General features: G+C 36.6%; 2 protein-coding genes across 2 annotated transcripts in view; one reads left to right on the top strand and one right to left on the bottom strand.

Annotated features, from left to right (window-relative positions):
- The window catches only part of LOC113227134, a 32,242-nt gene extending 22,299 nt beyond the window's left edge, over positions 1-9,943 (top strand). Inside the window, exons 9-13 of the mRNA XM_026460011.1 lie at positions 2,273-2,399; positions 5,212-5,352; positions 6,417-6,678; positions 7,197-7,323; positions 8,370-9,943. Coding sequence (XP_026315796.1) covers positions 2,273-2,399; positions 5,212-5,352; positions 6,417-6,678; positions 7,197-7,323; positions 8,370-8,499 — 787 coding nt within the window. The 3' untranslated portion in view covers positions 8,500-9,943. The remainder of the gene's footprint in view (positions 1-2,272; positions 2,400-5,211; positions 5,353-6,416; positions 6,679-7,196; positions 7,324-8,369) is intronic.
- A 911-nt stretch (positions 9,944-10,854) lies between these two features.
- Positions 10,855-15,795, bottom strand: LOC113227204. The gene is made up of 4 exons (XM_026460094.1): positions 15,743-15,795; positions 14,905-15,015; positions 14,230-14,406; positions 10,855-11,315 (listed from the first exon to the last, which is right to left on the bottom strand). The coding sequence occupies exons 1-4, from the start codon at positions 15,758-15,760 to the stop codon at positions 11,067-11,069; spliced, it is 555 nt and encodes a 184-aa protein (XP_026315879.1). The 5' UTR covers positions 15,761-15,795; the 3' UTR covers positions 10,855-11,066.
- Positions 15,796-22,494: the final 6,699 nt, after the last annotated feature.

Below are 22,494 nucleotides of genomic sequence, written 5' to 3'. Positions count from 1 at the left end.
AAAAAAAATCGATCTGGGCTTTGTAGTATCGATTTTATTCTTGCATCTTTTTCAAATTCAAATTCAAATTTAAAATAATCTTTATTTCATAGGTAAGCATTATTACACTTGAAATCGTCACAATGGTTAAACTCTACCGCTCATTCGTAAGGCAGATTCCCCTGAGAAGAATGAGCAAGAAACTGTAGGGGTTGCTCTTTGTAAATAACATTTACAATATTTTTTTTTTATTTGAAACATCATACATCGAGACTACCTCCAAGAGCTAAACGGGTACTACCACCAGAAGTTGTATAATAACCTTTAGTATAAAGTTTTTGTTTCACTATAGTTTTAAGCCTCGTGAAAGGCAAATTTTGCATATCAACCGGAATCTTGTTATAGAAGCGTATACATTGCCCCTTAAATGATTTTTTGACTTTGTGAAGACGACTATCAAGAAAAGCTAGTTTATTTTCATTCCTCGTATTAATGTTATGTCTGTGACTATTTTTCATAAAGAAATTACTATTCCTCTTAACATAAATTACATTTTCATAAATGTACTGTGAGGCTAGTGTAAGAATGTTAATTTCCTTAAACTTATCTCTCAAAGATACTTTGGGGCCCAGATTGTAAATTGCCCTAAGTGCACGTTTCTGCAGGACAAAGATTCTATTGATATCGGCGGCATTACCCCAAAGCAAAATGCCGTATGTCATTAGACTGTGAAAGTAGCTAAAGTAAACCAATCTAGCGGTTTCGACGTCGGAAAGTTAACTTTGCAACCAAGACCACCTATGCTAGCAAGATTTGAGCAGAACAAGAAGAGTCTCGCAATTACATCAAACTACATGGCAGTTATTATTGATAGTATTCATGCATTAGGTCAAACGAATATCGATATTGGTAGATGTTTTCCCATATTGGTATCAAAACCAAGGTTTCTTAAAACAAACGTGTTTGGTTGTCATAATACAAAAGCTATTGTGCCGATCAAGCAAGTAGTTTTTTACTTACGTAAAATAATGTGTACCTAGAAGAGTAGCAAAAAACTAAGCACAAACGAAGTTAGCTAATTGTCAACAACAACATATTTCGAATATCGAAAAACTGACTCAGAGGGGAGAGAAATAGAGTTCAAAATGTAACGATTCTAGTTTTAATTTTTTTGAATTGGTTAACTATGACATACAGTCTTTTATAGCGTGTACATACAACGGTTCTTTGCCGTTCATAGTTATACCTATGTATGCGTGACTATTATGCTTTCCCCTCAGAACAGGACGCATGTAAATATATTAGTTACAACATGTTTATTGATTAAAAAATTGAAAAAACTAAAAATAAATAATGAATAAAAATTTTATTATAGAACTAATCTTGTGTAGTCTGGTGAGTGGGCTTTATATATTTTTCGCTTTCGCGTTTTTGTTTTTCGATTTTTTAAAATTTATTTTCACGTGTGTCCGATTTTGTCAAAGCGGGATATTGTTAAGTATTTTAGCGACAGCGGGATACGAAACTTAAAAGCGGGACTGTCCTGAGGGCCTAGCCAACGTGTCTTTTTGTTAGCGATATCGCCAATGGTATAGAAAGACAATGTATGGGATTGACATAAGCGTACGAAATGTTGAAAAGCGGTCAAAATGGACATATGGTTACGTTAGTTATTCACTACGCCTTGTGATTTCGGTGTAGGTACACATTTTCACGGTTTTCACTCGAAAACATTTTCACGGTTTTTAGAATTATATTCTGTAAATGCATTAAATTTCTAGAGGCTTATTAAAATACATATACTACTTTTACTTATAAATAAATATTAGACATGTATATTGTATACATATAATAATGCACTTAACTATAGTCCCGTACTAAGAAAATCCTGTATCGCGAGTCGCATGGTAACCGTTCGGCCACAGAGGCCTACATCATCACATACGTTGCTCTGATTCCAAAGCAAGTAACTAAAGCACTTGTGTTATGAATTCGAGACAATATATAAAGATAGTTTTTCTACGTTGATCTGGTCGGGGACCTCAGAGATGGCAACACCATGAAAACCGGTATGCAAGCCACTCGACCACGGAGATCGTTAAGTTACTACTTCCGTCCTGTAATAAAAAGTATACAATTTGCTTCACAACCTGACCGCGTGTGGCGCAGCAATGATTCCATGCTGTTTTACGCAACAGACCTCCGTCGTATTACGACACTGTCATATCGAATACTGATGATTTCACGCCTCTTTTCATGCTCAACTGAACGTAAAAATTATTTTGTTAACGATTATCACGCACTTTGTCATTGAATTTGCAGAAGAGGCTGAAATCGAAGCGTATCATTTGGTGGCGTCTTCGAGGTTAGGCGACAGTTCTGTCTTGTTACTGGACAGTAAGGGTTGCCCTACAGGACAAGTAAGTTGAGGTCGTTAGCTCACTGCATCCGATTCGTATCCGAGAAAATACGAATATCGCTTGTACATCCAGAGATAAAATAAACTCTGTGACATTTCGGACCGTCATTTCTCGGATTCGGAACAGCAGCTTGATTTTGATTGCCTCTCCCGATCGGAAACTGCGTCTTTTCCGAGTCGAGGCGCATAATTGCGATTCACAAACTTTTGACATTTCCAATCGGAACAACAGTTGATTTAACTCACAAATTAGAATGATGTAGTAGGAATCTGGTTCATCATCTCGCTCAGAAACCCATCTGATTTTGAGACTAACCGTTTTGAATCAAAATCAGGACGCTGATACGAATAGGAAGTAGTGCGAAAACGCTCTTACTGTGCTTCTATAACAAGTTTACTATGTCGCTGGCGACCGCATAAATTACTTAGAGGATGAAAGTAAATTACTCCATAATTTTATATGTCAAATTATACAACGCCTCTGGTGGTCACAAGAAGGAACAACGTTTTGTATACAAATATTTTACGTCGCTAGCGATAACTGTCACTGTAATCTCACGGTAGAGGCACGGTAGAATAGAATAGAATAAAATCATTTAATTAATATTATCAATGTCACAACATTACAATTATTACTATGGTATGATTATTTATTGTTATTTGCTTTTTGTTTGTGTGTTATTTGTGTGTGTATTATGTAAGTAATTGTTATTTATTTTCTTTTGTTTTTTTTTCATGTTATAATGTATTGTAATTGTTAAATGTATGTCTTATCGTCTTAGAGCGGTTACACACGGCGATAGCATCGATGCAATCGCGCGTTTGTATCGATACAATCGCGCGTTTGCATCGCTGCTGAAAGTCGCCGTGTGGAATAGCTCTTAGGGTCGTATTCCAGAACTTTACTCAATGCTCAAGTCAGGACTTAAGTATGATTCCAAGCACTGGAAATACGGCCCTAATAGCAAGGATTTGAGTATGATTTCTAGTGCTTTACATCATACTCAAGTCCTGACTTGAGCATTGAGTAGAGTTCTGGAATATGACCCTTATGTAATTTTTGAGAATGAAGATAAAAATATGGTGTAAAATGTGGTAAACGCAATAATGTTTGCAGTTAGCATTTTAATTAATAATAATAATAATCATAATAATAATAGAGAGTTTAAAATAAATACAATAATAATAATAATCATAATAATGATGATGATGATTGATGATGATGATGATGATAATGATGAAAATGATAATGATAATTTAATTAATAATTTCGGTCCGCAAGTGTGGTTCAAATCAGCTACAAAAAAAAGCTGAGATAAAGTAAAGAAATAATAATAATAATAATAACGAACACACTCAACATAGCTCCGCACTAGGGAAACACTGTGTCGCGGGTGCCATGGACACACACACATAGACAATCACAAATTACACTCAAACTCATGAGAGAAATAAATGTAGGCCATGCAAATATTTCTCCCGGCCCGGGAATCGAACCTGGGACCACTGCGTGGCAGTCCGGCATGGTAACCGTTCGGCCACAGAGGCAGTTAAATTATAAATATTTCTTTCATATATTATATTACTTTAATAATATATTTGAGCAAAAAGTTTGTTTTTCTTCAACAAAATTAAGTAAAACGGACTATGTGACAACGCGTATGAGAGGTTTTCACTTTAAGGCCACGGTATGCTGTGTTGTTCTTTTTGAAATAAATTATATAATACAATACAAATATCCTTTATTACCACAATGACACTTTTTGACATAAATAACATGTTAAAGCCAAAACATAAACATTATTATTATTATTTATTATTTCTACCGGACGCAGTCTTTACAATTAGAGACATCATTCTGTTTTTATTGACATTATATATTAAATATGAGACAACATCACATACATTGCTCCGATCCCAAATTAAATAACTAAAGCACTTGTGTTATGGAAATCGGATACAACGACGGTACCATAAACACCCTGACCCGAGAAAATATAGAAAAGTTAATTTTCAACATTACCCCGGCCGGGGATCAAACCCGAGACCTCAGAGACGGCGACACCATGAAAACCTAAAATTGCAAGCCATTCGACCACACCACAGAGGTCGTAAGTAACAAACATTGCATGCTCGTAGTACATAAGTACTGGCTAAACTAAACTAAACATTGTCATCATCAACACTTGATGGTTATGATGTTTAAATTCGTGTGGAGAAAATGAGAGAGTGTAAGCCATAGTTTTCTGAGGGTTTTGACCGTCTTCGGCACGCAGATTTCATCCCTATGTTTTTCCTTACCATTATCGAGCGTCTGATAAACATTTACAAGACATTTACGTAAGCACCTACTGCCACAGTGATTCGAACCGTCGACCTCTTCGTTGAGAAGCTATCGTTCTCTAACTGAGCTACCACCGCTTTAATACTTAAGGCTGCTAACAGATTGACTCCATGTTTGCATTTAGAACGCGGAGTTGATAACGACTTCACGCATTAACTGCATGCAGTCGATCACGACTTCATGAAGTCCGACTTCGTGAAGTCGTTATCTGAGTCCTCGACTGCATGAAGTTGATAACGACTTCACCCATTAACTGCATGCAGTCGATCTTGATTTCAATCAGTCGGTTTCGACTTAATTTTTATTGCGGTTAGTGCGTGAAGTCGTAATCAACTTTACACAGCCGAGACCTCGACTGCATGAAGTTGATAACGACTTCACGCACTAACTGCAAACATACAGTCAATTTGTTAGTGGCCTAATCGATATATGAACATTTCTAATACTAATTTGCCCTTTATGTTACCAGGTGGATTTCCCCCAATTTTCTAGATCTTCGTTGAACGGATTACAACGATTGTCAGCTCGATTTAAGGCGTTCCGCTTCCCAACTTCACATGTTGTGCGATTCGCACTCATGGTGCGGTTCTGCGACAAAACGTGTCCTCGAGTGAGTTAGCATTATTTTATTTTTAATGAATATCGTAATTTGTTATAATTATTAAACAAAAATCGAACACTAAGAAAAAATTCACTTCGATTCGAACCAACGTCTCCCAGCAAACCGTGCCAGACGCTATGCCAACTAAGCAGGGAACGAACCAATATACCTCACGAATTTTCCTATGTGTTTGTTGCAGACTTTATTTTGGTTTTTAACGACTTTTTCGGGTTCGATTTCCGGGAAATTTTTGAATGGTCTACTTTTATTTCTTTCGAAAGTTTGGGTGTAATTTGTGGTTGTCTATGTGTGTGTCTATACCCGTGACACAGGGTTTCTTTAGTGCGGGGCAATAAAACAAATTTGTTGTAATGGTAAAAATAAATTACTGTGGGATCTTTTTCTCACTTTATTCGGATAAAATTTATACAAATTTTATAATTTTTTTTCCGTAACTAAGGACATTTTGCATATTATGCTGCTGGAATATGGCACCCGTTAGTAACTATAACAAAACTACATATTTTTGACAAAATCGTGACAGAGTTCGTCCATTGAAGTATTACCTTACCTAATTCTGCCGCCAAGCAGTAATGTCAGCTTTACTGTGTTCCGGTTTTGAAGGGTAAGGGTGCTGGTGAAATTATAGCAATATGGGACTTGTCAACTTTTGTCTCAGGGTGATTGGCGCAGAGGCAGTGCACTCAGATCTTTGTGATTAAAAGCTCTGCGTGACACAGCAACTGTTATGGACAGGCGTGTCGTTTACCATCAGGCGCACGACTTTTTCGTCCCAACACTTGGTATCACAAATTTAAAAAAAATCGTACTAGTAACAAGATATACGTAGAAGTTGAAAGAGTTCGTCCACGGAAGTACTGCTTTGCCTATTTCTGCCGCCAAGCAGTAATGTCAGCATTACTGTGTTCCGGTTATGAAGGGTTAAAGGTGCTGGAGAAATTACAGGCACATGGGACTTGTCAACTTTTGTCTCAGGGTGATTGGCGGAGTGGCAGTGCCCCTCAGATTTTTGCGATTAGAGGTCATTAAAGCCTAAAAATATGTTATTTCAGACGATTTGCAGTTCTCCCCAAACTAGAACTGCTCGTGAAACGAATGACACATTGTACAACTGGAATGAGGACGCAGTTACAGCTGTAGTGCAAGAGGACGAAGCCTGGGACCAGCCGCAGGGTGCCGGCGTAGTGGCGCAAGGGGGAACTGCTGGGTGCGGGGGAGGGAAGGGAAGGGTGCCCCTAGAGCTCGAAATGGTTGTCGGTTCTAGAGACATCATATCAGCCGACACATTAGTTCGTGCTGATCATAGAGTTCCAGGTAAACTAATAAACCATTGCTTAATAATGCCCTGCTAAAGTGGAATATCAATAATATTATTTTTACTTTAATGTAACGAAAACAAATTTAATTTTACAGTGTGTGTTATTGGGAAATTAGGTACCTTTTAAAAACAAAAGGAGGAGGTTCGAATTCTGTATTTTCTTTGTGTGTATGTTACACGATTACTCCGGCATTTGTGAACCGATTTCGATGATTCTTTTGTTGGAAAGAGGATACCTCAGTAGTGGTCTCATTCAAATTTGAAGTAAATATTACATCTCTAAGGGTGACAAATTAGGTGATGAATCAGGTTTATTGGATTTCTCCCACTTTCCGTTAACCGATTTCAATAAAACTTGACAAATTGATGTAGTTCATGAAACTTTTGGTGTCGTTTTTTTATAATTATTACGTGTCTGTTATTTTGTCAACCATGTGTTTTATTCTACTTATTTAAATATAATTATAATATAGTTTTGGCCTCGTTTTTATATCAGTGATTATCTTATTAACAGCTGATGAGGTAAAGGTGGTGGATGGTGCCATGGTGTGCGTCCACGAATTACTCCTACTGGCTTTAGCCTTAGCGTGGCTGGCTGTACAGGTTCTTCTACTTCTAGGATGCTGCGTACTTGTTAACAGGTAACTGTTATTGATTACTGTTGTGGTTGTAACAAAAAAGGTCGAGAGTTTTTTAGTTGCAGTATCATTTCCAGCTGGTTAAGGGTAATTTTCAAAATAAGTTTCTGTACCTAATTCCGGTGGCAAATTATTTAAATATTCTCATGAAGTGTTATTTAATATTCAAGTGTATTCACCTAATATTATTTAATATTTCATGATAATTTGCTCGAATACTTATATAAATAAAAATTGCCACCGAAATTAGGTGAAAAATCCAATTTGAAAATTACCCTTATCGTACTCATGGTAATAATTTTCATATTAACATATAGAATTACGAATCTTCACAAAATGTATGCGGTGGATCTGAAATAGTCAGGCTATAAAACAAATATTAGCATTTATTATCTTCTTCTTTGAGTTCCTCTCCTACCGGAGGTTGGACGATATCGTGGCAATCCTGATCTTATAGGCTGCCGTTCTAAAGAGCGAAGTGATACTGCAGGCAAACCATTTATTTAGTAGTGTAGAGCTCCTTGTGAAAAAGTTCGCCTAGGCAAGTACTGCCACCAAACAGTAATGTAAGCATTATTGCGTTCCGACTTTGAAGGGTAAGGGTGCTGGTGAAATTACAGGGACATGAGATTTTCGCAAGTTACGTCTCAGGGTGACGGGTACAGTGGCAGTGCGCCTCATATTTTTATGATTTAATGCTCTGACTGATACTGCAACTGCAGTGTAACTTAGAAACTGCAATGACAATAGTCAGAACAAATCAAGACAAATTATAGTTTAAATCTTACGCCACTAAAATTTACGCCGCATTTCATTCCGCCTCAAAACATATCTCAGTTACACACACCTATGCAATTTATTTATGTAGGTAATAATGTTTGTTAACATACCTATATGTATATCCTAAACATCTAGATAACGACATGTTACTATACAAAACTTCAAACAGTGGTATCTATTGGCAAAATTACTCTTCTTGTGTTTTATCTATTCACTTAGTAAGTATCATTGCTGTTACACAAGATTTTAAATTTTGAACTTTACTTTAGGTATCGCAATCTAGCCGAAATGAACATGCAGAAGGATTACCACTCATTCGACAACGTTGGTTTTGACACGGTCTCCACTCACCGCCGCGTGCATTGGCCAGATCAAAATATTGATATACTCCATTCTTAAGGAAAATGAAAATCGATGGAGAATTTTTGGACGTGGAAGGGGGTAATACAGTACCAAAGAAAGCAGCTATTTGTGTAACCAGTATTTGCTAAAGTGACAAAAGGGTTCAATAAAATATTTGGTATACAGGGTTATTTGTAAAATACTAATAGCCTCGCAGGACTATATTACATCATAAACAATAACTTTTGTCCCATAACATTTTACAAAACATTTTAAGTTTTTGTTGGACTATCTGACACGATTTAGATCTGTTTCTGAGAGTAAAGTTCAAACGTGCAAGCGTCCTCCCCGACAATTAGTGGTGAACACAGAACACTATACTCACAGGCGATGAGCGACTTTGAATGTTACTAATACTAATCATTCGAATGGGCAAATCATTCGCCTAATTCGAACCCAAGCACAATCATTCGACTCGAGTCGAATGATTACCGTTACTGAATGCCTCTGCCATTCGATCGGGTGCACGAGTCGAATAATTATTATGTCGGAACTCTCGGAACTCGATCATTCACCATATCCACATCAAATATCCGTCTCCGTCACATTTACAGTATTTTACATATGTCAGAGAGGGCTCGGTAGAAATGCTCTATTTAATCTACGAATTAGTAATGAATGATCATTCAGATCATTCGAATACGAAAATTAGTAGGTTACTAATTTGTAATTCGAATAACAGGATTAGTAATTACTATCGAGTCGAATATCGAAAACATTCGCAGTGGCCCATGGCTACCGACAACCCCGTACCCCGCGCTCCTGCGTTTTACATAGTAAATATTACGATACGTAATAAAGCATTGAGTAAGTATTGAGTTTAGTGATCTATTTCAGAATTTGTGTTTTTGTATAAAAGTAAAATGTGAAACTAAAAATCATGGAACAAAAGTTGTTGTTTATGATGTTAGTAGGCAATATAGTCCTGCGAGGTTGTTTTTGTTGTTGTTTAGTATTTTATAAATAACCCTATATAAAAGTATCCATGAATTTGATGTATTATAATTAAAAAATAAAACTACTTTTTTGCGTTTAGGTACGCAGCGACAATAGCACCTTTGTATATAAAATTAAAAACAAATTTTGCAATTCAATTATTTTTCTGTTTATAATCGTTTTATATCTTGGACCTTGTATCCCAAAATATAATTGAACTCTTTTATAAAAAGGAAGATTTTATTACAATCTAAAGATATTTTTATTTACTTCGTGAGTGCGTATGCGTATCGTGTAGACCATTTTCAAGAAATATATTCTTAGCTGTCATCGAAATATGTATCTGATGTTTTCTATTATATAGTAGTAAATTCAGTTATTGGCACTGTTACTTTAATGTTTTTACCTTATAAGCTGCCAATAATGAAAAAAGCGTCAGGGTAGTTTTCAGGTTAGTTTTCTCTACCTAATTTCGGTGGCAATTTTTATTACTTAAAAAGTATAGAGTATTATCATGAAGTATTGCTTAATATTCGAGTGTAGTATACTGAAATATTATTTATTAATATTTTACTATAATATTTACGAATATTTAATAAAAATTGCCACTGAAATTAGATAGCGAAAACGAATCAGAAAATTACCCACCAGCACTTCACTCCTACACCCTTTATTTGGTTTGTTGAAACCTTTTTTCTTCATTCTCATGGTAATAATTTTTTTAAATACGTATAATCACAGATTTTCAGATAAAATTTTTCTAGTAATTTTGTTTTTTGTGCCTACTCAAAAGTACACATAATTACGATTTTAGCCGATGATATGCAATTTTAGTTCCGAAAAGTTCCGAGTTTCATTTCCAATGTGCAACAATATCGCGAAAACCTAAGAACTCAATAAGAACACAGTTATGCCTAACTTTCCATGTAAGTATTTAGGTGTATAATACGTACTTTTATTATTTGTATTTCTTACGTTTAGAATGAGTTTTATTTTCTGTCTTGATACTAATTGGTAGTTAGAATGTGACTAGTTTTGGGTACAGTAAATATTTATTACAACAGTGATGAGTAAATATCATAGAAATATAGTCTGCAAGTGAATGTAGATCATTTTAGAATAAGTGATGTTATTAAATTTCACGATTGTTAACAGATAGTTCAAATATTTAAATTATGTTGAATAAGCCGTGTAGTTGAATAAAATTTTTATTAAAAAACTGTTTTTTATTTACAAGAATTACCTACTCAATTAATAATAAGAACTACCACCCAGGTTAATTTCCTTTTGAATTCTCATATGTTTGTATAAAGTAATTAAGTAACATTCATAATCATATTTATACCATGAAATAAGAGCAAATAAAGTTTTAACTCTCTGTAATTAAACATTTCTTGTAATGTCGAGTCTACTGGGTTCGACTTTATTAATACAGTTAGTTTTCTAAGGTTCCTTATGAATTATTTGCTCAGTAAATAATGAATATCAATACTTCACGTAATGAAGACAAAACGTTTAATACAAAGACGACGAATCTATCTTATACTAAAATATTTTATAACTAAAGTCTGAGCGTAGGAGCGGTCAGGAGCGTAGACTTTAGTTATAAAATTGCTATATCACTGCGATCAATTACTACTTATGTCAGACCTCTTTAGAGTAGGCTCGCTAGGTTTAAACTGCGTGGTATTATTGCCACTGACGATGTGGTGTGGAATCGATGGCGGTATGGAAGGCGGTGGTGGCGTCGGGGTCTGCCGCAGGGTGCCCCGGGGGGCTGCCTGTCGCACGCTTTGGCGGTTCGATGCTGCGTTGTAGTGGTACCCGTCAAATTTGTCATTGGCCGCTGGATATGTTGCTGTACCCATGTACATCACCTTGAACCGAAGAAATTAGTGTTAAAATCTTGTGGTCTATATAGTGGCCTATAGGCTTGTATAGTTCATGAACTACGAACTATTAGGAATATATCCGACACTGACCGTCATGAACTAGTTTGTCTTGGACGGTTTTAATAGTTAATCTTTCTTTTTTAGTTCAGTACGAGCTAGGAACTGTCTGCGTGGATAGTTCACCTGTCTTTTATTTAGTAGGAACGGTGCGAGCGGGACAACTAGCGATCTTTTACTACTTTTAGTATTAGGGGTTAAAGTATGAAATTGCCGTTTTATTGCAATAGGTTCTTTGAATTTTCATAGAATCTTCATGGTTTGAGGTTTTCGAATGAAACTTTTTCAAATGGTTTCTGTGATTTTTTTTTTAAATTTGAAACATTTGAATATCGACTTTCAATTGTTTTTGTTATTCAATTTAGACAAGAAAGATGGATACTGCGAAAATTCGAGTGATTTTTGAATACGAGTTCCGACGCGGAACTAACGCGGCAGAAACAGCCCGCAATATCAATGCTGCGTTTGGAGAGGGGTCTACTAATGAACGCACCGTGCGATTTTGGTTTAAACGCTTTCGTGATGGAAATTTCGACTTAAAGAACGAGTCACGAGGAAGACCGCCCACACAGGTGAATAACGATGAATTAAGAGAGATAGTGGAAGCCGATCCTAGTCAAACTACCCAGGAATTAGCGGCATGGTTTAACGTTACCTTACCCACAATATTGACTCACTTGCGTCAAATCAATAAAATAAAAAAATACGAAAAATGGGTGTCTCATGATTTGACTGATCTGCAGAAAGAAACGCGTGTTGAAACTTGTGTTGCCTTGTTGAACCGATACAGAAATGAAGGAATATTGGATCGAATTGTAACATGTGATGAAAAGTGGATTCTTTATGATAACCGGAAAAGAAAAATGCAATGGCTGCACCCAGGTCAAATGCCACAACAGTGTCCTAAAGCAAAACTTACCAATAAAAAGGTAATGGTAACTGTTTGGTGGTCTCAGTGTTATTCACTATAGTTTTCTCCGATCTGGTCAAGCAATAACGGCAGATGTCTATTGTGCCGAACTCCGAACCATGTTGACAAAACTAGCAGTAAAACAGCCCCGACTCATGAATCGATCTTCACCATTATTGCTCCACGACAACGCGAGACCTCACACAGCACGAGAAACCATTTTGACCCTTCAGGAACTGCAGTTAGAAACCATTCGTCATCCTCCGTATTCACCAGACCTTGCTCCAACGGACTACCATTTTTTTCGTGATTTGGACAATTATCTACGTGACAAGAAGTTTTCTTCCCAGGAGGCAGTACAAAATGCTTTCACACAGTTTGTGCAGTCTAGATCGTCGGAGTTCTATCGCAAAGGCATTAATAACCTTCCCATTAGATGGCAGCAATGTATAGATAATAATGGCAACTATTTTGATTAAATAAATTTGTTAAAAATTTAAAAAATAAACAATTTAGATTTTCAGTACAAATCGGCAATTTCATACTTTAACCCCTATTACAATTTCGAGTGGGATGCACGATCGAACGTTGCCAGCTCGTTCTAAGTCTCTATCTAATACGTATCTACATTATGTACGTATACAAGCTTCCAAAAAACTAATATTTTTGGTAGGTATCTGTATGTATAATATCAACCTACGTGTACAAGTATATGTAACAATTGTACCTAAATATTGAATTTTAAACACACCATTCTAACTAAAATTCTTATTTTGTAAAAAAAGGACATTTAATTAGAATGACAGTCTTTAAACCTAGTCTTTAAACCTTTAAAAAAAGTAAATTAGATACTGCTAGAACCATGAAAAACTTAAAGTGGTCCAGTCATCCTGACGTCAGAATGGCTGACCACTTTATTTCTTTAATATTTCCGTTAGCACAAAGGTAGAAAATATGGCAATATAGGTACCAAATAGTAGAATATAGGTATAGTAAATAATGCGCACAGTTTGATTTGTATATCTCGTTTGGTCCAGCCATCCTGACGGACACAGGCGAACTAACTAACTAAGGAACTAGATGAACTAAACGAACTAGAAGAACGACCTAGTTCAGTTGACCGATTGACTAACTAGGATCGCTCCCTCTAAGGACCGATCAGGCACAAGTCTAGTGGCCTATACTGCCTTATAGTCCGTCTTTTTTTAAGACGAGGTAAAATAACATTTATAGGGTTGCCAATTTTCGTAAAACTTTATACAGGGTGGAAATTTGTAATGCCACCTGGAGGGAAAGTACTCTAAATACTGGAGATAGAAATTTTTACTTAAAGGAAACATTCCTTTATTTTTAAAAGAAATAAAACTGCATTCATAGATTTTCGAAAATTTCTAGCAACACGCGGGAATCGAACCCGCTTTAATCTGAAAAAAATGCACCCTGCACTTTTAGTCGGTGCCCTAAGATGCTGGGACCTTAGTGTAAGTTTTCAATTATGTAAACCTAACCATCGCGTTTGCGTAATATCTTAATTTAAATCTTATAAGCATATCATTAAGATTTAAATAAAAATGTTAACGCAAACGTGGTAGTTAAGTATGAATAATTACAAATTTACACTCAGGCCTCTGACCTGCTGATATGGTTCTGAGTAGATAAATGTGAAGAAAAAGTTAATCAAACTGAACCTTGAACCTGTGAGCCGTAAAATTAATTTTGTTATGATTTCCTTATTGCGTTCATAGGGAATAATATTTTACGAAACTTTGCCAATTTGATTTTTAATGTATACTAACTGAAATGCATAGGTAATACAAATTTCAACCATATTTTTGTTGAATGCGTAAGAACGCTCTCAGAACCAAAAGGACGGCTAGGGGTCAGATATCTTAGGGCATCGACTGTACATTGAATAATAAAGTATCATTTAACCTGGGGCTTGTATCCATCAGGGCCAGCTTCGTATTCAACAAGCTGCATACGTCCATCGGGTAGAAGCACGTGGTACGAGCCTTGCACGCGATCATCTTTTCTTTTTTCATTGTGCCCGAAGTCCAAGCTCACTGCGTTGTCCTCTACATTGTAAGAGAAGTCGTAGTTTGCTGGTAACTGGTGAAACGTAGTCACAGATTTTAAATGAAGTAACTTAATAAATATTTTTCAAAGCTGAAAAATTCCTAACGTTCCATTTAACAAACGTAACATGCTATCTCAAGGTATATGTGCCAGACAACCACATCAATTGCCTTCCTGGTCTCAAACTAGGAAATACCCTGATATTATGAGTACTATAGTTACGGTATTCATTCTGGGACATTTCCTCGGACCTCGGCATGCAGCGCCTACGATGTAAACCATCGAGGTCGTGAATAGTTAAAGAAAAACACGGTATAATAGTATTTATACATAAAATACCTATATGTACATATCATTAAATGTATGTTTTTGTCAAACAAAAGACCACAGACCATCGGCAATATAATATTACGAAATAATAAAATAAGAAAAATATACTTCGAGGAGCGTATTACTTTAATCCTGATTCAGAAACTCCAGACAAGAGCAAACTCGTCTTTATTTAGTATTAGTTCATTGAGGATACATTACATTAGGTTCTGGTACAGGTTTTTTTGCGCCAGCTTTGGGTGGTAGGTATTCTTGAGCCGCGGTAATGCTGTCCAGCGTGCATAGTGATATCCACAATATCGGTGCCTGTAACTATAAAGTACACGTATTGCAAGTTCAAGTAAAGTCACATTAGAACCCAATGATGTATCTTAAGGACCATCTTAAGAATCAAACGATGTACAACTACAGGGAGTAAATTGTAAGTATCTATATTAGATACGAAAAAATCTTAGACAGATTGGAAATGTTGCAACGAACATATCTACATTGATTTTAGGTGTGTTTGTAAGTATTTTGTGTTTGTCGTTACAGCTTCCGCAAAAGTGCTGCGAAATATGTCCCGGACCTCCTTGTACGACCTTTACGTTCTGTTTTATCTGGTCCTAAAATGGTGTATTTGCGTACTCCTCATAGTGGTTCAACATGTTTAAACTTCGGAAAGAAGAAGAAAAAGCGTAAATATGAAACTATAAAGACCAGTAAAAATCAACCAATTTATAAACGTTTTAGTTCATATCCTTTTTATTTTTATAATTATTAAATAAAATCGTTTTTGGCTAAACTCTACAATTAAACTTTGAGTAGATAGACCGAAGGAGCATGCAAAGTAATAACTATTTTTTTATGAAATTGACTTTTGTGTGCCTTTATTTCAAATCTCAATAAAAACAAACATTATAAAATTTACAAAAATAAGGCAGTTCTAAATAACAAAAGTATCGAAAAGTTATTCTATCAACATATCATATTGCGCTCATATTAAAATGGACATAAAAGTTTAAGGTTGCGAGGTTAGAAGAAGTAAAAACGTACTTACATATAGTAGTCTCCACATTTCGGATACAGTGCAGCAGTGAGCAAAATAAACTAGGGGTTAATGGGGCCAGTGGCTCAAATCCATTCTTTATAAAGGCACTTCATGCCGCAGGGTTGCGGTTGTGGCTCTGACATCGGCATTTTTCATTAAAGGCAAGCACGACCTACCAAAATTATTTGCTAATAACAATAGTTCTAGGACCAAAATAATGAATGTGTATTTGGAAGATGTCAGTTTTCTGTAGTTTAGCCGCAATTAGGTAAATACTTGCGTATTTATTTTTTTTGTATTAGGGCTACTAGAGTAACTTTACTTGAAAAATAGTATAAATTTCAACAAACTGTGTTTTGTCGTCCATAATAATAAGAATAATAAATAATGCGGGTATTTCTTGTGGACGTTACCATCCCGCATGACGAGTGTCTCGTGAAAGCCGAAACCAAAAAACGTTGAATGTATCTCGATCTAGCGCAGGAGACCACCGACATGTGGGATGTGGCCTGCACTGATATAATCCCAATTGTTTTGTCCGCAAACAGGTTAATTCCAATTAGCCTCGCTAGCAGCTACAGGTGGTTGGATTTCTGTGGCGTGTTGCTTCCAGCACAAATGCAGAAGGCAGTCCTGCTTGAAACGACACGTATTGTACGCCGGTTCTTGAACCTGAGTCCCTGATGCGGGCCAACTGTGCCAATTAGAGGGAATACCGCATATCCCATTTAAAAATTCAAACTTTGTCTTTTAGACTTTGGGAGAGGCGAGAGTCTAAAAGAGATAATAATAATAAGGTGCTAAACAACTATAACAGTTAGGTACTTGAGCTCAAACTTGGGCATTCTCTGTACTATGGGTAGGTATCTATATCAGATCTACAAAATTAAATTCGGGGCACTATCCAAAACACACACAACACTCAAATTTGAACCCATACCGGGAATACAAAACAGTGCTATCCTCTAGCCTATGAGATCGTCAAAAATTTCGTTCATGGAATTTGTGCGTGACGTGTGCGTTTGATTTGTGTAGGTATGTATGTACCTACACAAATCAAAATATGACTGACCATGTATGCACATGCATATATGTGTAGTACATAAGCTGCTACCAGAATGTACAACTGCATGCAGTCGAAATCGACTGTATCAATCGACACTGATTGCAAGCAGTTATCGCCGGGCGTCTAGCTCAGGAGCTCAGTGTGGGTATTTGTTAAAATCGAAACGGAAGCACAGATGTTACTTGTATACTATACTACCAAATGCTGATTTCGCTTTTATTAAGGGAGTAAGTAAACATACCACTATCGATCTCATCTATGTTAATTTGTCGAGTTTGTGACGTCCTTACTCTGTGGTATAATATAAATCCGTCGAGATAAGTTTAATCAATCGTGTTTTTGTTTTACCATTATATTGTCTAAATTCTCAAGTAATAGTTACCTTTTGCCGTTATTGAAAAAAATCAAATTGTTTCACACAAAAACAAATCATATATCCTCCTAAGTATGTCAATTGCTGTTTTTGATTCTCGGACCATCAGTTACATCGACTGCGATCGATTGCCGTTGAAAACTCGAGTCCATGTAGTTGAAGTCATGACTGCACGCATTAAATGCAGTTCGGTTACATATCATAAGCTAGAAACATGATTTACAGAATTTTGTTTCTCCGAAAACCTTTAAATTTTTATTGAATAGATTTTGTTTCATATCGAGTTCTTAGGTTTTCGCGATTGTTATACATAGGAAATGAAACTACTTTTCCGGATTTAAATCGCGTTTATTTGTTTTTTCAAACGAAACCGACGTTTCGGACCCTTTACAGGTCCCATGGTCACGGTTGACTGAGGTGGCACAGTCTTCAACCGTCTAATATTAATTCAAATGTCTAATATTAATGCAAACTACCACATTTTTTCCACTATAGTTATAATAGTTATTAATTAAATACCTTATTTTTAATTTTATAAAGAAAACATTCCAATTGGCGGTACATGGTGTCTGCGACAGTAATCATCTGGCAGGGGAACTTTGCCCTATAAAGCAAGTCCTACATGCGAATGAGTTGAAGAGTCCACGCCAATGCCGCAGGCCCCGTGTAAAACCACCAACAGTTGAGCGAAGACCTGCCATTTTACAAGGTAAACTTCGCTTGTCTGTAACACCTATCACGTAAGGACGTGATAAGTGTTACAGACAAGATCGGACGAGTCCTCAGGCGTGCATCTATCAAGACCTATTTCAAGCCCCTGAGAAAGATTTCTCAGTTCCTGAGACCCGCGAAATGTAACATCCCCTCACAGGGTGCAGGAGTTTACAAGCTTGACTGTGAGTGCGGTCTCTCTTATATTGGATAAACGAAGCGAAGTATTTGTACCCGCGCGTCAAAGAACATATAGCTGATGTCAAACACCGTCGCGTAAACAAGTCTGCAGTCTGCGAGCATGTCATGGATAAATCTAGACATTCAATGAAGTTTGACAAACCCCAGGTCCTTGCAAAAGAAGTCCGTTATCTATCCAGGATGCTGCGAGAGGCCATTGAAATTAAAAAACATCCTAATTTCAACAGGGAAGATGGTTTCTCCGTACCACCAGTTTGGGATCCCGTATTTCCTCTGATGAAAAATCCCAAACAGACATAAGACTGCAGTACTAATTAATATGTTTGAGTTTATTCTAATTTCTATTATTAATTAATAATAAACTGAACGTAATAAAATTCATTCAATAAAATAATTTGTAAAACATAATGTAGCGTAAATTAGAATGTTTTCTTTGTAAAATTAAAAATAAGGTACTTAATTAATAACTATTGTAACTATAGTGGAAAAAATAGGGTGGTTTGCGTTAATATTAGACATAACTGGTTGAAGACTGTACCACCTCAGTCAAACGTGACCGTGGAACCTGTAAAGGGCTTTCCTAGATTTCGTTTCATGTGTCCGAAAACACGTTACAGTTTTTTTCATTACACCATTTAATGTTTCACTACGAGTATTTTGACAAATTGACAAGTTATTCTTTTCCCGATTTTTGTTTCCCCAACAAACCGTTTGACCAATGTATCTAATTGAATATTTTTATATTGTAAAAAAACTATATCCGTGATACATTTTGTTATATTATTTCTTAATACAGATATTAAAAGTATTAGAACGTGTCGCACAATATAACTCGTCAAACTAAAGCACCTCGCATCTTTAGAAAATGTGGTAAACGAGATGCAAGTTAATTTGATTGAGTTGTAGTCCGCGCGCTCCGCTCGTTCGGATCGTGGTGCTTTTGCATATACTAACCTAACCTAAACCTACAGGAGGTGGTCGTACCGTCTAGGTCAGAGGTTCCCAGACTTTTTTTCTCATAGACCTCTCTCAAAATTTAGCTGGTTCTGGTGGACCCACTGCAGCTACATTTGTACCATATTTCCCGAATTATTTCTTGTCGCGCCAACGTAGACCCCCGCCGAGTCTCCCGTGGACCCCCGGGGATCTACCTGGACCACTTTGAGAACTAAGGGTCTAGGTAGTGAAAACAAATTCGGCTCTGGCACTCGCTGGCCGCATTTCTGTGTTGCAAACTTATACCAAAACTGTCATCGCACTAATGAAATAAAGCGGACAAAATAAATTCGAGTTTGTGATAGGTTACCATGTAGTCCATTTCCCAGCAGCTTTACATATCGTTTCATTCCTTAGCTACTTACTGCTGTATCTGATATTTTTGTTGTAGTTGAGTAAGAGGTAGGGTTTTACTCGGCTCACAACTCACATTCTCGAGTAATAGTCATACATACGAACACCTAGGTGGGGACTTGCGGTGGGGTCGAGCTCGGCCTGTGGCGCGTGGTCGGTGGCACTCTTCGGTGGCACAGCGGTTAGTACTATGGGCGCATGATGAGGAGATTCCGGGTTCCATTCCCGATTTGGGCCAATTTAGGAAACGAACGTTTCTAAGTTGGTTCTGGTCTGGGTATGCCCTCAGAGTTGTCGTTGCTCTGGTACTCATAATAAAGGAAATTCCCTAATTTGAGACCAGAAATTTGGTGTGATTGTCTGGTTCTCTTCCCTTAAATACTTCTCTTTGGCATAGCTTTCAAGAAAAAAGAATCGAACAGAGAAACGGTCGAGATACAACAACGTTGAAAGTATCTAATTTCCACTACATCGGCAAGTATGCCTTACATTTTGAACAATTGCGAGATCTTGTACTCATAATAGAGCCTCCGTATACTACCTTCTTCTTCTGCTTCGGGTTTCGCCCTCCGCTGGACCTCGGCCTATGGCTTCGACAATTATGATTTTGTTTTAAAAAAATTACCATAGCTCTTTAATGGCGGCCATGTTGAAAAATGGCAAAAAGAAAATTTTGACCACAAATTATCATTAAACACCCGCAGAGAACCCCACATACCGTACCGAACCCCACATATACATTTTCAGTCGAATTAGAGCAAGCTTTAATCAACCGCCAAAAAGTTTGTATGGCAGCCACATTGAAAAATGGCGAAAAATAAATTTTGACCGTAAATTATTATTAAACACCCGTAGAGACTCCCATATACTGATTTTCAGTAGAATTAGAGCAAATTTTTACATGCCGCCAACAAACGCTTGTATGGCGGCCACATTTGAAAATGGCGAACAACCAATTTTGACCACAAATTATTAACCGGCGCTTCTAGATGCCTCCACGTGCCCATTTTCAGTTGAATCAGAGCAGGTCTCTTTCGGCAGCTATTTTTAACGAAAAAGTAGGTAGATAACTATAGATTTATACAGGATTATTTTTAAAAATACTAACAAACTAGTCTTTTTCCCTGGAGCGCCAGAAGGTTTTTTAAAAACTAAAGATAAACAACATTTAGGTAAACTTAACTAGACAACTGGCAGAGTTGGATGTCCGTCGTTTAATGTCTCTCATCAATGCATTTTACTCTGAAACTTATCTACTTCGGGTCTATGCACTACAGGATGTTTGCACTCTAGGTTGTAGCGTAAGCTGCCTGTAAGTACATTGAGATGTACCTGGGTTATTGTGACTACTTTATATCCATACTTATATGGTGGGGACGGTCCTGGTGCATAACTACCTCCCAGGACTGTATATTATAGAATAATAACGCATAGAATGATAGTTTCATAAAAAACGAACTGTCACAAGTGAGGCAAAAATCAAATTCATGTAGGCGTAAGCAACTTGTATTTACGCTCGTCGGCACGCACACAAATATACAAATAATGATGCCATGGAATAACATTTCCCTCAAAAGTGGGGAAATTGTATCTTGCTTAACTCATCGTTTAGTTAGAGGTGCCTACAGATTTGCTCGATTTTGTCGATCGTTACTGTCGATCAGGTGCCTACAGATATGCTCGATTTTGTCGATCGTTACTGTTGATCGACAACGTCAAGTGACAGGAATTTTCAAAAATTTATTTTTGGTAATCCTTATGGAAATGGCATTTATATCTGAATACACGAACGCGGACACGACTTTTCTCATTTCTAAATCCAAGATGGCGGACACGTCTTTTCAAATAAATGCAACATGGGAATCGTTTTCGAGGTATTCGAGGTGCTCATCACGAATATGGCATTTATTTCTAAATCCAAGATGGCGGACACGACTTTTGAAATAAATGCAATATGGGTATCATTTTCGAGGTATTTGGGGGTGCTCATTACGAATATGGCACTCATTTCTAAATCCAAGATGGCTGGCACGATTTTCATATAATGGCAAGTTGGGGATCGTTTTCGAGGTATTTGGGGGTGCTCATTAGGAATATAGCACTTATTTCTAAATCCAAGATGGCGGACATGACTTTCAAATAATAGCAAGTTGGGTGTCGTTTTCGAGGTATTTGGGGCTGCTCATTCCGAATATAGCACATATTTCTAAATCTAAGATGGCAAAGAATTAGAAGAAGAAGAATTAGAAGTCTTGTCCCCCATCTTGTATTCAGATATACATGCCATTTCCTTATAGTTTACCAAAAATACATTTTTGAAATTTGTTGTCAACCATCTTGGATTTAGAAATTAATGCTACATTCGTAATAAGCACTCTAAAACTCCTCGAAAACGTCTATAATTCTCAATCGTTACTGTCGATCGACAATGTCGAGCAAATCTGTCTACAGATTTACTGCCTACCTTATTAAATACTACCCAATTCTTATTTAACTCATATATGAACAAAAACCTACAAGCGAGTTTAAGTGCTATATATTATCTGTGGGTAGGTTTACATGAAAAGTACACGATAACAATTAAGAACCTGAACCTGAAAGTTATTTATACACGATTTTGGAGAACTGACGATGACTTTTTAGTCAGAGTTAGTTTCCTGAAATAATTTTAGTTAAGAACTTTTAAGTCTAGGCAAGACAATTTTTTTAAATGAGTGTATGATGAACAAGAATATTAATTTTTCACATGAAACTAATGAAGGCAAATACTAAATATATTTCGTAAAAATAGCTAACGTAAATTCCCTACAATGTTGTTGCGGCGGTGTACATTTGTAGAAATTTTGCAACTGTCGCGATATTGTCTATTCTCAAAAAATTACGTAATATAATTATTTTGAAACAGAATAGCAAAATGGGGAGAAAAAACCCGTTACTTTGCAACATTTTCGTATTTTGTTACAACGAAATTAATTTTCTGTTTTAGTGAATATTTATATAAAAATACAAGTTGAAACGCGTTATTTCCCTGTGGAATGTGATGTTAGTGTCTATTTTATA

Source organism: Hyposmocoma kahamanoa, unplaced genomic scaffold (assembly GCF_003589595.1).
Source record: "Hyposmocoma kahamanoa isolate Upper Pololo Valley unplaced genomic scaffold, ASM358959v1 202, whole genome shotgun sequence".
Classification (NCBI taxonomy): Eukaryota; Metazoa; Arthropoda; class Insecta; order Lepidoptera; family Cosmopterigidae; genus Hyposmocoma; species Hyposmocoma kahamanoa.
The sequence above is the reverse complement of the archived record's forward strand: the minus strand, read 5'-3'. Positions and strand labels throughout refer to the sequence as shown.

What these genes read in the sequence shown, in the direction of transcription:
- LOC113227204 (XM_026460094.1), bottom strand. An exon ending in AACCTGTACCAGAACCTAAT is followed by an intron (nt 14,407 to 14,904) that starts GTAATGTATCCT and finishes ACGTTTCACCAG; the next exon opens with TTACCAGCAAACTACGACTT. An exon ending in CTGATGGATACAAGCCCCAG is followed by an intron (nt 11,316 to 14,229) that starts GTTAAATGATAC and finishes CTTCGGTTCAAG; the next exon opens with GTGATGTACATGGGTACAGC.